Genomic DNA, 15,381 nt, shown 5'->3' on the forward strand with positions numbered 1-15,381 from the left:
TATTCATTTACAATTTTATAGAGATAACCTTGATCTGGTATTACGTCAGAAAAAAACATCAGCATAGGTGGAATAGCTATTTATTCAACCTATTCTTTGTAAAATTGTTTTTTTAACAGGAATTACTTTTTCTCAACTATATTTTATTGTTTACACTTTTGCCAGGGTACAGGGTTTGTTCAGTTTCTAACCCACCCACGTCTAAGCTTTTATAGATGTTATATAAAATAAAGTATTGAATCTAATTTAAAATTAACATTAAAGATTGCTGACTCAAATCAAGTGGCGATTTTCTCTGAGTCTACGACTATAGTTTTCTGTTAGTAAGAAGTTTGCTACTGAATTTGGATGACTGATGAGCTTGTTTCTATATTTATGCGCTGTTTTTGTTTTTATATATATATATATATATATATATATATATATGTACATATGTATATACATAACAATACAATATTATCACACTTTTGCCAGGGTACATGTTCAGTTTCTTACTTAGTTACTAGACCACCCACGTATAAGCTTTTATAGATGTTATATAAAATAAAGTATTGAATCTAACTTAAAATTAACATTAAAGATTGATGACTCAAATCAAGTGGCGATTTTCTCTGAGTCTACGACTATAGTTTTCTGTTAGTAAGAAGTTTGCTACTGAATTTGGATGACTGATGAGCTTGTTTCTATATTTATGCGCTATATTTATTTAGCTGTATTTGTTATAGATTCATACATACATACAACACAATATCTTTGTAAACATCATTTTCCCTAAAACTTCTGTCTCTGAATCTCCAACAAACCAGCATCAACTGTGCTATGAATAATTTGGTCTGATTATCATCAGAATGCATACGCCACTCGCTGCCGCGTATCCGCGTCGTCTGTGTGCATATTTAACATGATTGCAACCCGAAACCTGCTGATTACCGTCCGACCGTCGGTGTCAAGTTACTGAACGGCAACCCGGCACCGACAACGAGCGCGGGCTTTCGCATCCCGTGCGCTGCGCGCTCATTATGCACGACAGGTAAGGCTTAAAGGTGATCAGGGAGATTAGGAAAAAGTCGATATTGAATTTGTTAAATTATAGTACATGGTGTAGTTGACGTGGGTAATTATTTTGCGATAATGAGTTATATTTTAATTTGATGTATGGTGCAATATGGGTCAAACAAAAATAGTAACGCGAAAATACGGTAGAAGTGGGATATTGCATTATAAAGGTTCAGATTTATTTAGCAAAACTAGTGATGTATGGTATCGTGCATTAACGCAAATTTCTAGAACTTCCGTACCGTAGTTAAAGATTTGAGAAATAAAAATAATGAATAATTAATGTTGCGAGCATAGCCCTTTGGTAGCGTGTTCGATTCACACGACAGGGATCTTCTGATCAAATCTTGTCAATGACTTAGAATTGTCAAGAAACTATATATGTGTAGTTAATTTGAAATCAAATAAAAATTATATTTGTTAAATAGAATTCGAATAAAAATTAAGAAAAATAGGAATGACAGAATTCGAATAGTTGAATTGAATTAGGGGTAAGAAGAGAAATATTGGAACTTAAAAGAAGAATGAAGAAAAAAATGGAATGAAGCTGAAAGTTAAATAGAATTAGAAATTTGAAAAAGAGCAAAAATTGAAGAAAATAAAAAAAAGAAAAATGAAGAAGAATATAGAATAGGAGGATACATAAATAGATTGAAGATGATATAAAATTTAGAATGTAAATATATAAAAATATTGTAGGTGGCTAAATGCTCATAGTAAGTGAGGCCAAATAAAAATTTAAAAAATAATAATAATGATAATAATTAATAAAAATTTGTTAATAATTATTAACATTTATTTAAATGTTCTCAAATAGGTTAATGTAAATAATGTAAAATTCATTATTTGTATTTTATAGACAAAATATAGAACCAATTGATTAGATATGTTTACAGGAGACTTCAATAAACAAAATATAATCAAGCTGAATTAGAATGAAGAGCCTTATCTCATATTTTAACCTTCCGTAGGATAAGTTATAGTAATGGCAACAAAATAAAAAAATGTTGCATATATTTACGTTTCAAAGGTTTCTTAACATTTTGGCATATCTTATATAAAATGGATGCATGCGTGTGTGCGTGGGTGTATATATTTATGTATGTATGTGCGGATACAAATTTATGTCGACGATTTCGCAAACAAGGATCAACCAATTTGAATGTTTCAAAAAGCATTCGATTTCTATAGATGGATAGACGTGCTGATTGATGTTTGGCAAAGGCTGGTCTAGACGTTTCGAAGAGACGGAGCAAAAAGTGTTAAAAAGGCTATTTAAATCATTTCAATGAATTAGTTATTTTAATTTAATTATCTGTCAATTGGTCATTTTTAACGAAATCGAGATTCTTCAGTCAATTTTATGGAAGTAACTTACAAAGTTCTCATTATCAGTGCTTTTCTATAGTTTATCAGAAAGCTTAATGAAAAAGAGTGATTGAAATATTATTAAATTATAATACATGAAGCTATTGAAGTAAATATTTTTTTATGTGTTTTACCTATTATTATTATTATTATTTTGACGTACTGTTGCCATTTTTAATTTGATTAGTAAACCACATTTCATACCTGAACTTTCAATTCAATAATAAAAATGTTGTTCACTTTCAATTATAGTAAGTTGCCGATTTTTATAAAACTACGTTGAAATATGTTTTGACGCAATGTTTTATGTTTCGTTTATATATTTGTATGGCAAATCAAAAATAACAGCAAACATAACGCTAAAGATCACACAAATAAAACTAAAGAGGATTAATAAAGCCTCCATGCTTTACTTTTGAATTTACTCTACTATTAAATTATAAACATTGGTAACAATTATGCACATTTTATATAGCAGAAATAGCAAGTAAAAAATTATTCCTAACTTTTTCAATTCTGCTACAGTATTCACATATTTTTTACTTATATTGCCAAAATTCTATATTTGTATGAAACAAAAATTTCATAAAATTTATGTCTAATTCGTTCCTTAGTTGGTGATACAAATTTATAAAATAGTATAGTCGGTGCAAATTATAAAATTATAATTATTAATGAATACAGTAATCAATTTATTATTTAGTATCACTATGTTGACAATTTCACTACACATATTTAATATTTGTGAAAATTAAATAGTTCGAAGGTGAATTTCTAAAAATATTTCTAAAATTATAGTTTTTGCAAAGATTCGGTTTAAGATTAAAAAAAAAGATAATTTTATGTTTGTCGATGATAATCAGTGTACAGAACTTCTCATCTCTATTTGCATAAGTTGCTCGACCGAAACGTTTTCGAATAGTCTTGTAATAACACAGTGCAATACAATATTTGTGTAGGTCGTCCTTAGAGAAATGTGGGTAAAGTTTCTGTACGAATTATTAATTCCTGGGGTCGATGTATTCTATTTGTTTCAACGTCCGTTTTTTGTAAACTGTTACTTTTGGTACACACGCAAAATGAGAGATAAACATGCTAGTGCAATTGAACAGAATATATATATATATATATATATATATATATATATATTGTAAGTTTTTTTTAATAATTTAATTATGTTGTTGTTATCATTTGACTATGTAAATGAAGTATCATATTGGATTATTACACTCTTAAATATCAAGTTGGTTCAAAAGTTCAAATTAATTTAATCTAAACAGTATCTATGCGAATTTTGCTGTATATATAATGTGATGAATAATTAATCGCATACGATCTATGCAATTATAACATACGAATGTTACAACTTGGCAAATATCACAATGGATTATATAATCGTAGATTATTATTTGCCCTTTATAGTTTCATATTTGTCTACTAGAGCAATTAACAGAGAACGATTCTCTGCACGATCATTTAAATGTATATGCATCCATCAGAATAATTACGAATAATCCTACAATTTAAATAGTCTCAATTGTATTTATAAATATTTAATAGATATTATATCACTAATATATTATGATATAGTTAATGAATTTTAATAAATAGAGCAATGATAGTTAGTTATATAATATAAGTTATGGTTATATGATGGGAAAGATATAATAATCGCAAATTTTTTTTTTTTTTTTTTATAATTTTATTTGATCATCTATCTACAGGAGATATAAAATCAATTGCATGGCTTAGAATTTAACAAAGAAAGAAAAAGCTAAGATCTGCATCCAGTGATGCAGTTCTTTACAGTATGATATATAGATCGTACAAAACAAAAAAAAAAATACAAATTAGTCTTATTATTAAACCTAAAACAAGTCGTTGGGGTAGTTCTTTTTAAGTCTTCTGAATTGGATTGGTTTTAGCAGCTTTCTTGCAAGGTTATTTGGGTGAAAGGTGAGCCTATTACGATACTTTAGACAAAGTCTAGGAATCTCGTCTCTAACGAAAGAGACACCCAGTTCATCATGGAGTAACCAATTTGGGGTGTATTTAGGTGCGTTGGCAATTTGCCTAAGCATTTTATTCTGGAACCTCTGTAAGATCTCTACATTTGAGTGGCTGGCTGTGCCCCAAAGCTGAATCCCATAGGTCCAAATGGGTTTGAGTATTGATTTGTATATCAAAACTTTATTTGACATCGACACTTTGGATTTACGACCCAGCAACCAATATAGTTGTCTTTGCTTTTCTTCGAGTTGTTTACGCTTTTGGCAGATGTGTGTTTTCCACGTGAGTTTTCGATCCAGGTGAAGTCCCAGGTATTTAACATTATCCTTGATGGGTAGCAAATTATGGAAGAGTGTCACTGGTGGGCATGTATGTTTCCTCAGTGCAAAGGTGACGTGAGCTGATTTTTGGTTGTTAACCTTGAATCTCCAGATGCTAAGCCAGTCTTGCAGTGTATCCAGGTTTGATTGTAGGAGGTGTGAAGCTAGAGCGGGATCTTCGTGGGCAGCTAAAATTGCCGTATCATCCGCAAATGTTGCTGTAACCGTATTAGTTGTAACGGGTAAGTCATGAGTATATAAAAGATACAGCAAGGGTCCAAGTACACTTCCTTGCGGGACACCGGAGCAGATAGGCCGAGTTGAAGAATTTTGATCACCTATGCTAATGAAAAAGGATCTGTTTAGTAGGTATGATTTAAGGAGAGGGAAGTATTGAGGAGAGAGTAAGGTTTTAATTTTAAAAAGAAGTCCAGTGTGCCAGACCTTGTCAAAGGCCTGGCTGACGTCAAGAAAAGCGGCAGAGCAATAGAGTTTATTTTGGAAGGAATTAGTTATATAGTTAACCACTCTATGTATTTGCTCAATAGTGGAGTGCCCACTTAAGAAGCCGAATTGATGGGTGGGAAGGATAGAGGAAGACACCATTAGGTTTTTAATTTTGCTGTGGATTAGTTTTTCAAATATTTTGGAGAGTGAAGGGAGAAGGCTGATAGGCCTGTATGACTCAGGTAGAGTTGGGTCCTTGCCTGGTTTTGGTATAAGGATTATTTTTGCTGTCTTCCAGCATTTAGGAAAGTGGAGAGTTCTTAGAATTCCATTAAAAAGTATAGTTATGTATCTATAAGCAATAGGGGGAAGTTCTTGTAAAGGTTTAATACTAATATTGTCGATTCCAGGAGATTTGCCGGATTTTGATGAACGGATTGTGCCTATGACTTCGGAGATACTGAATTTGAGTGGTGGTTCAGTCTGGCTGCTAGTTTTGTCGGCTAATAAATTATGTATTGGGCGCTCCAGGAAAGGGTCACAAGTCGGTGGATGAGGTGTAAACACGTTCTCAAAGTGATCGGCGAAGAGATTGGCTTTATCTTGTGCGGTGCGAGCCCATAGTCAATTTTTATTAATAATAGGCGGATTGCTTTGTGTGGGACGTTTAAGTTTATTGGTAGCCCTCCAAAGAGATTTGTCAGTAGTAGAAAGGTTTATTAGAAAATTTTCCATTTTTTGATTGTGCCAGTCAGACAGTAGATGTTTGATTTCTCTAGAGGCTTTGTTTAGATTATGTTTATCGGCTGGAGATCTTGTACATTGCCAAATTTTGCGGAGTTTTCTCTTCTGGGCTATAAGTTTCTTGATGTAAATAGGACAAACAGGCGTAGTAAAAGTCTGGGATTTTGGAGTGGAGAAGGTTGCTGCTTCTGTAATTATTTTGTTGAAGTTGTACACTGCTGCTTCTATATCATCGTGGGTTTTCAGAGAAACGTTGCAATGTAAGCAATCAGCAATGTAATTCTGAAAGGTAAACCAGTTTGTGCTGTTATTTGTTAAATACCTATTATTTAATTGGACAGGACACAGGGAGTTATATGAAATGATGACTGGTGAGTGATCCGAAGAAAGATCAAGACTTGATTTAGCTGAAATGTGGTGAGGTTGGATGCCTTTTGTGATGCAGAGGTCGAGGAGGTCAGGTGTTTTGTATGTATCACAGGGCCAGTAGGTTGGTTCGCCAGACGATACGTGTAGTAGGTTATTGTCCAGGATAGAGAGGTAAAGCTGCCGGACTCGCGTAGTGGTTAGTCTTGAGCCCCAGAAGATGTGCTTAGCGTTGTAGTCTCCACCTGCAATAAACTTGGGTCCCAAGAAGTTGAAGAAATTGTTGAATTGTTCACTCGAGATTTTATGTTTAGGAGGACAGTAGATTGCGGCTAGGATAAGTTTATTTGAAGGATGATCAATGGTAACGCAGCAGGCTTGAAGATAGTTTGTACAATAGTGCTGCGATTCATGATGTTTTATGTTTGATTTGATTAATATTGCACATCCACCGTGTGCGGTACCATCCGGATGATTGATTGTGTACGTCGAAAAACCGGGAAGTTTGATGTAGCTGCTGGAAGTAAAGTGTGTTTCTGAGATCAGAATAACATCCAAGCTGTGAAGCTGGATGAACATTTGCAATTCCCGTTTGTGTTGTGCCAAGCCGTTGGCATTCCAGACTGCAATTTGAAGGAAGTGTTGCATTACTTGAGTTTAGCTACGACGGCGGTTAATAAGTTCATGACTGTGTTTAATTGCTCCGCTAAAGTTTTAACTATGGATTTTAACTCTGTTATGTCGTTAGCTTGCTGATGATGGTTGATAGCTTCGGTGTTGTTTATATCTTGTTGTAGTTGGCTATTTTGACGAGCAGTTACAGCGAATGAGATTCCGGGTTTAACTGTGTTTGAGGTGATAGGATTAGAGGAGGAGGGAGGATTTGTTTGTTTAGGACGCAGTGGAGGATATCTGCAAGAGTACATTTTCTGATAGACTTTGCATCCTTTGTAATTGGCTGTATGGCCTTCATTGCATAGGACACACTTTACGTTTTTGTTGGTACGATCGGTCCAACTGCAGTCTTTTGTGAGATGATCGCCGGCACATTTCACGCAGCGCGGTTTCAGATTACAGTAAGTTCTAGTATGACCGTATCTTTGGCAATTAACACATTGGACTATTGATTTACTTGGATTCTTAGGCTCGATGTTCACTTTAGTTCGGCAAATAAATTCGATTCTGTAGATTTCTTTGTTGTTGGGATTTTGTTCCAATTCGACAAGAAACATGTGCATAGGAGCCTTAGTAAACCTGTGTTTCATGTTAGTGATTCGCATTACTTTGTGCCCATGAGTTGTTAATTCTGTGGCGATATCTTCAATTTCTGTGCTGGAGTGTAAGTTCCGAACGACGACCTTAAACGAACGTGCCGATTTGCACTGAAATGAATACATTTCGGTATTTTTTTCTTTTAGTAATTTCAGAATTTTATTATATGTTTCAGCGTCTGTGAGGGTAACTTTGACCTGCGTATTGTTGATTAATTGTATGTTATATTTTCCTGGCGCATTTACACTTAATAATTCAGTGAGGGGTTTGATATTTTCGACACCGTGAACAAAGATCGGTGGCGGTTTTGGAATAGGGGCAGCGGTGTTCACTGTTTGTTCTGGCTGAATGTTATTTAAGACATTGTAGATATTGTTCGATGTTGAATGCAGCCAGTAGTTACTTTCTAGCTTTTTTGACACAGAATTACCTTCAGAGCTGCAGTCGGAATTATTTCTTTTGTGTTTTCTGTTGTTAACCGTAGTCCAACCTTCCTTGGAGGTAGAGGGTATTGGCAGCGGTACATTACTGTCAGTTTCCATTACGTTAGTTTTATTATTAATTGTGGATTCTTGATTACACTCCGGTTGTACATTATTAACACAGTTCACTTGTTTTGCGACAAATTCAGAATTAGTTGTAGAAGTGTCATGTAAAATTTCGATGGTTTCGACAAGCGGTATAGCGAGCGATATACCGGTCGACGAACAATACACTGGTGTGTTGTGACTCACTGTTAGATAACACTGATAAGAATTAAATATTTTTATTTGCGTGCCCGAAGTGACCTGTACGAAGGTTGAATTCGAACTGATAATAATCTCAAATAAATCGAAAATAAAAATATTTATTTCTATTATAACTTTACGTTTAAAGCCCTCCTAAACAATTTGAAACACCTTACAAGAAATGGATGTATGTGTCTGTGTGTGTGTGTTTAGTATGTAGGTATGTGTGTTTGAATACAGTTTTTCGTTCACGATTTCGTGTTGATTAGTTTTTGGAAAGGCAGGTCCAGCCGTTTTGCATACACGAGGCAAAAAGTGCTAAAAGGCAAGTCAGTTTGTTCGGACGTCTTTTCGTTTTATTATAGTGGCCATGAAGGTGACCAACTTCAGGCCATCAAGCTTTACACGGAATGGTTGCTACCCCTGGTAGGGGGGTTTGTTTACTAACTAGTTCTTTACTTAAAAAAGTAAAGTCCGCTTAACAACATGTAAATAACCAATAAAAATAAATATATCTTCTTTCATTATAACTTAGTAACAAATCAGTGATTGTAATTAGAACTGCAACAAATACATACTATACAAACAAATCAGTGTTTAATACAGTCCACATCTACAAGGGTTAAATTATAACCCAACAACCTGAATTATCGAAGGAGAGTTTTAATAAATTCTAGAACTACGTAACATAAAGTACACAGTATTTGAAAAAAAACAGAGCGTCCGATTAGAATAATTCAAAAATCATTTCAATTGTATTGACGGAATAAAGAACTAATTGAATTTTAGATTTGGGAAAGCAGATCCAGCGGTTTTAGAGATACAGAAAAAAAGTTAGACTAGTTGAAAGTAGCATTTTCCTTCAAGGCAAGTTTCATTGAGAGTAGACCCATAATAGAGATAATGTATTAGCCACGCATTCTCTCTAGTCGATGTAATTACTAAAGGTTTCTGTGCTCGTTAACAATTTTCTCCTAATGCATTTAATTAAAATTTGTATGTACAGAACAGATTTAAGACTTCATCAATCCCTAATCTATGATAAAAAGCAAGATAAACGTACAAACTCTCTCGATTTAAAGCCCTATATATAGCACGAACAATATGGTCGGGTTCGGCGATAACAATTTATTCCGTAGAACATCGCACGAATGAACACTTCGATTTATTATGCAAATATTCGGAGGGTAGACCAGTATTATTTCACATTTCAGATTACGATCTACACACAATATATAATATTTTCAAATTTAATGACATAATATTTAACACACACAGAAATTAGCCTTGAAAAATAAATGCAAAGCAGTCACGCCATCATTGCAGCAAGAGAACGCTATTTAATTATAATTTATGGAAGGTTAAGAAACCCCTATATTAATATCGAATTAATTTCAGGAAACGACCGACCTTGAAGTCCTTTCCTTGTTTTAGAAAACTTGAAGTATTACAAAATCATACCGACGTCAATGTGGATAAAGAAAAGTTGAATGGAATATAATTTGTTTCGGCAGATTGTTGCATGATGGCATTTCCCATAAAAAACATGATCAAATGATAAGATTCTATATATATATATATATATATATACATATATATATATATATATATATGTATATTTATACAGTAAGTAATAGAAATTGGCCAAATTGACTTATTTTTTTGCATATATTTACGTTTCACAAGTTTCTGAATATTTTGGCATACCTCAGAAAAAATTGATGTGTGCGTGCGTTTTGTGTGTCCGCAACTTTTCGTCCACGTTTTCAGATGTGCGAATCAACCGATTTGAATTATTCAATAAACATTTGATTCCTATTGATATTGACATGTGCCGATTAGTTTTTGGCAAAGGCAAGTCGCGTCGTTACGGAGATACAAAGAAATCGTTTAGAGAGAACGGAGTATCCAAATGATGATCCAAAAAACATTCAATTTGTAATGATTGGGAAATGTAGTGATTAGTTTTTGACAAAGGCAGGTTCAGCCATTTTGGAGATACTCAGCTGATTGTGCAAAAACTGCAGTTTTTGAGAGAACTAAGCATCCGATTTGAATGATTCAAAAACCTTTCTGCTTATGTTGACCAAACAATTGCTTTTAAAAAAATTGTATATTAAAAATAATTCAGATTTTGATTTTTATTCTGACTAAAGTTTTAAAGCTCACTCGAATAAATAGTTTTAACTTTGCAATTCAGTTAATATAACTCATAAATATTAGGCAATGTTACACTATTTATAATAATCTATTTTGAAAATTACACGAGCATTTCGTTACGGTACGGGAAGTTCCAGCAATTTGCCTCAAGCCACGATGCCATACACCACAAGTTTACATTTTGAATTAAGCTTTTTAAAGAACATTTTTCATATCAACAAATAATTAAATCTCTCCATCAATATTATGAATGTACCATTAGACTATTGTTAATCTTAAAATAATTTCTTAATTAGGAGATAATTATACATAACTGATAAAATATTTTAAGTTTTCTTTGGACTTTAATAAATTAATTATAAATTTATTAATGAAGATGATATCTGATTTGCAGTAATTTCGAAGTAATAGTCAATTATTAGATGTGTTACTCATTAAAAATAAAAATGAATACAAACATCTGAATATTTTATTACATTAACTAACAAAGGCAGTCTTTCTAGATAACAATGTATTATCCTCCAGAACTTATCTTCAGTATAAGTAGATTGGATTAGAACAGATCTGCCTATTTCCATTTCTCTGAGATGTTTAAAGATATGCATACATTTTCCTGAATGGAAAGATTAGGTTTACGATTATAAGGAACATAAAAGAATTCTGTAGATAAAGCTCAGTCAATACATTATCGAATATTTAAGGGGAAAGCACAATGCTCCTTTTAAATAAAATTACGTTTCTGTTATGATTATTCTTATGTATTCTGCTCGAGATTCTAAGGAATAAAATTATATTCATTATGTATTCTTACTCTGCACGCGGATATCCAGTTTTATTTCCATAGAAATTATTTTTATTTTCAATATTCATATTATGTAAAAACAAGGTTTATATTACGTTGAAATATGAACATATTGCTTAAAAAGACAAAAAAAGATACTCGCGATATGTTATATAAATTATGAAAATTTCTAACTTTAATTTTGTTTATTTTATTCACTAACATTTATTTTGTTCACTAACAGATACTGGTTTTGTATAGGAGATGAATAATTTATGAACTTTATATGCGAGAAGGGGGTTTATAAATGTCTAATTTCGCTCTAAGCATTTATATTGTAAAAACTAAATCTATCATCATCTATCATATCAAACAAGCAAATATCTGACTATGTTCAGTAAAACTCCCAGCTGTTGATTCAACATATTCCGATTCGATTGTAATTATGACATATGTGAAAAATAATGTTTAGAAGTATTTTAAAATAGTAGAATATATGAAAAAAATCACCTGTGATCTGTAGGTGATTCGCGTTCGACCAGCCAACCAGGAAAAGAAGTTGCACCGTCTGGTAAATAATGTCCTGCCAGACATTCACAGGTGTATCGACCACGTCGAGGTCCCCAGGAAAGCTCAGGGATACACTGAAATAAAAATAAAATTATAATGGTTATATATTTCATTAATTATATTTTTTTCTCTGAATTAAATCAGTTTCAGTTATATACATACATAGTAGTAAATAATAAAAAATATTTCAACAATTAGATAATTTTCTAGAACAAATTTTGATAGAGGGTTATAACCTATTACCCTCTAAATTCTAAATAAATCTCAAAATTCGGTATTTTTTAGAGTTCTTAAAGAAAACTGAAACTTTTTTAAAATTTTAATTTTTGTAAGGTAAGTTCCATCCACCACTAGTTCTAAAATATATGAAAAATTCTATTAAACGTACGTAACGTAATTTCTCAATGTGGTTACTAATAACGTTAGTACAAATAACGTTAAGAATTTTTCAGATATTTTAAAACTAGTGGTGGATGGCATCATGCCTTAAGGCAAACTGCTGGAACTTACCTTCAAAAATTATTTTTTTGTAAAAAAGATTCAGTATTCTTTTAGAACTGTGAAAAATATATAATTTTGTGTTCCCGAAATCGTCGACGAAAAATTGTATTCGCACACACACACACATACACACATACATATTTATTTACACACACATGCCAAAATGTTCAGAAGATCTTATTAAAACGTAGAGATATGCAAATTAATATAATAAATATTTTCCTTTTTTGCGATTACTATACTCACCCTATTTTAGTTAATAAACTCAAATCTAAATGATAGATAATATTCTCACCCTATTTTTAGTTAATAAACTCAAATCTAAACAATAGATAATATTCTTTTGGCATATTTTATCAAGTGATTTAACCACGTAATGTTAAATAATAAATTTAAACACATGTTTTTAAAAATTCAAGCTTCAAAAAAATGGGTGAAGTTTACGCGACAGAAAGCACTTTGTTACTGTCGTGCTTAAGCACCGTACAAGAAATCTCGATTTGTATTAAAGAAACCCTACAGCACAAAAAAGGAGTCGAAAAGAATGAAGAAACTTGCCTAACATACAAGAGAGATGTTTACAAATGCACAGAATCTTTGCATAATTTAGCACAGTTTTGTAGGAACCTCTGTACTTAAAATTAAATCTCATATTATCCTTTGTTGTTTAGGAAAATACTTAAAATTTATACGTATGTAATAAACCATCATTAATCTGATGGCGTATTAAAATACTGTTTTTTGTATAAATATTGTTGTCAACGACATTGTATTTGTTACATCATAATTTTTGCAAAATTTTCTGCTTTTGGTTTTGAATTTTCCTTTTTCTTTCTCTTTTGTATTTTCTCTTCAAAACGGAAAATCAATACTTGTCACAAAATGTGAATGTCATATAAAACAAAATTAATTGCAGGTAATTAACGACTAATGTTCAACTTAGAGCAAAATAAAAAACAAAGTGATCTATCTCTAAACAATAATATAATTCCTATATTACGCTATTATGGAAACTTGTTTAAACAAACATACTCCATCTTTTCTTTTTGGACCCTATCGCAAAATCAGTATAGTTTAGCTGCTATGATGCTCGTCATGTAACCTGGCACAACCGCACCCAATCTCCTCTACTTCTTCTTATTTAAATAAATTTGATTGTTTGAATGTTTTAAATAATATATATTCATGATTTAAAAAAAAAGGTGTAATATGCATTAGGCCTTAAAAATTACAGACTGAATTAAAATTAATTGCAACAACGCTAATATTTTTTTTTTTCAAAAAAAAAAGAGTTCAAGCTGAATTTCATACATTATATTCGTTAGTAATTAATATAATTAATTTAGTCAATATCAATTCATAATTTCAATTATGTGAACTTTCCTTTACAACATTTACTTCTCTGTGCTTTTGAGAAACAGTGTAGCATGTCTTAAGCCCTAAAAAAATATCTAACTAAATTTAAATATATTGCATTATCATTGCAATATCGTTGCAATATCGTTACTCTATTTTTTTCATAAAAAAGTGTTCAAACTAAATTACTTCTCTAAATTAAAATACTTTTACAACGATCACGTTTTAAATGTAGTTATTTGAAACTTTTGCACGTTCTTATAATGTCTGTGATTAATTACATTTATTTAAAACTAATCGAAAAACTGTAATAAGTTTTACAAAAAACGAATTTTTGTAGTACAAAATCCTGTAAGCTCAAAATATAAATTATTTTCGAATTTCTTGAAATCAAATTTATTTTCATAATATTTTCCTTACTGGTAACTGGAAATAATATTTAATTTTTAGTGAAAAATTCAAGTTGTAAATGATTGCGAAAATGTGGTTTGTGAGTCGTGACTATCAAATGTATATATAAATTAAATGCATCAAAGATGTGAATATTGTAAACTTGTAAAAACATGGCCAAGCTTTACATTGTGATGTTTACTCAAAATTCTCCTGAAGAAATATATTTTCATATTTTACTAAATATACTTACTTCGGTAGTAAGAGTGTCACATCTGTGTGGGCCTCCAAACATTTCCGATGACAGATCATCACATTGATCTAAATCCGCCGACACAAAAACGCCGGCGACAACCCTGTAATAAATAAAATATTTATGTTTTATAACTATATTTAGGTTAATAAAATATTCAATCGATATCCATAAAACAATACAAAAAATAAATATACATTTTCAAAAATAGTTAATTATATTAGGAAATTCCATTATCGAAGGATGAATTTAGAAGCGTCTGATTGGCAATTGCTAAAAATAAATATAGTAACATATTGAGAGAATAGATATAAAATTCAGATATCCGACATTTTCAATAATAATATTGATTATAGTGATGCACAAAATTGCATTAAAATCACATTTTATAGGACTACGTAGGCAGAAACATAACGTAATTTATATATGTATAATATACTCGTATAATGTAGATTTTGAGATTGACTTATTAGAAAATCACTCACTGACGATAAGTAAAATTACCAGTTTATATAATCATATAATAATTATATATTATATTACCATAGGTTAATCCTGAATTATTTTAATAAATATACATCATAATATTGTTAAATATTTATTTTTTATTATAAATTAATAATTAAGTTAAATATTTATTTTTTACATCTAAATCATTTATTTTACCTAAAATATTATGTTACCAATATAACATAACCCCAGATAAATAATATTTTTTGCTGATATAAATACATTTCCCTCAACTTTCCCTTATATCGGGTGGTGTATGAATATAGATTGAATAATATATCACTTTTGTGCTGATTTTTTAAAGAAAAGGCATGCCGTTAAAATAAAGCTTGCGTAGCTATGCGATCTAGGTTTTATGAAGCAATGTAATATCTTTCATGTTCAAATTTATCTCCATAACTTATCTACCCTTTGTTGAAACCCTGCAATATCTGTTCAATATAGAAGCAGTAAAACCATATATTTTATTAACCATATATTTTATTTTTATTTATTTGAAATACGTATAAAATAGATAGTGCACATTTTTGATAACCGATAATTAAGCAT

At 31.2% G+C, this 15,381-nt stretch overlaps 1 protein-coding gene across 1 annotated transcript in view; it reads right to left on the minus strand.

The window, feature by feature from the left end:
- Positions 1-15,381, minus strand: part of LOC113366410 (probable G-protein coupled receptor 158) — a 181,265-nt gene that overhangs the window by 27,336 nt on the left and 138,548 nt on the right. Inside the window, exons 5-6 of the mRNA XM_026608008.1 lie at positions 14,323-14,425; positions 11,763-11,896 (exon numbers count right to left, since the gene is read on the minus strand). Of these exons, the coding sequence (XP_026463793.1) occupies positions 11,763-11,896; positions 14,323-14,425 (237 nt within the window). The remainder of the gene's footprint in view (positions 1-11,762; positions 11,897-14,322; positions 14,426-15,381) is intronic.

The sequence above is a fragment of the Ctenocephalides felis genome, unplaced genomic scaffold (genome assembly GCF_003426905.1).
Source record: "Ctenocephalides felis isolate EL2017-DRISC unplaced genomic scaffold, ASM342690v1 CF-g0.4_SCAFFOLD_01170, whole genome shotgun sequence".
Taxonomy (NCBI): Eukaryota; Metazoa; Arthropoda; class Insecta; order Siphonaptera; family Pulicidae; genus Ctenocephalides; species Ctenocephalides felis.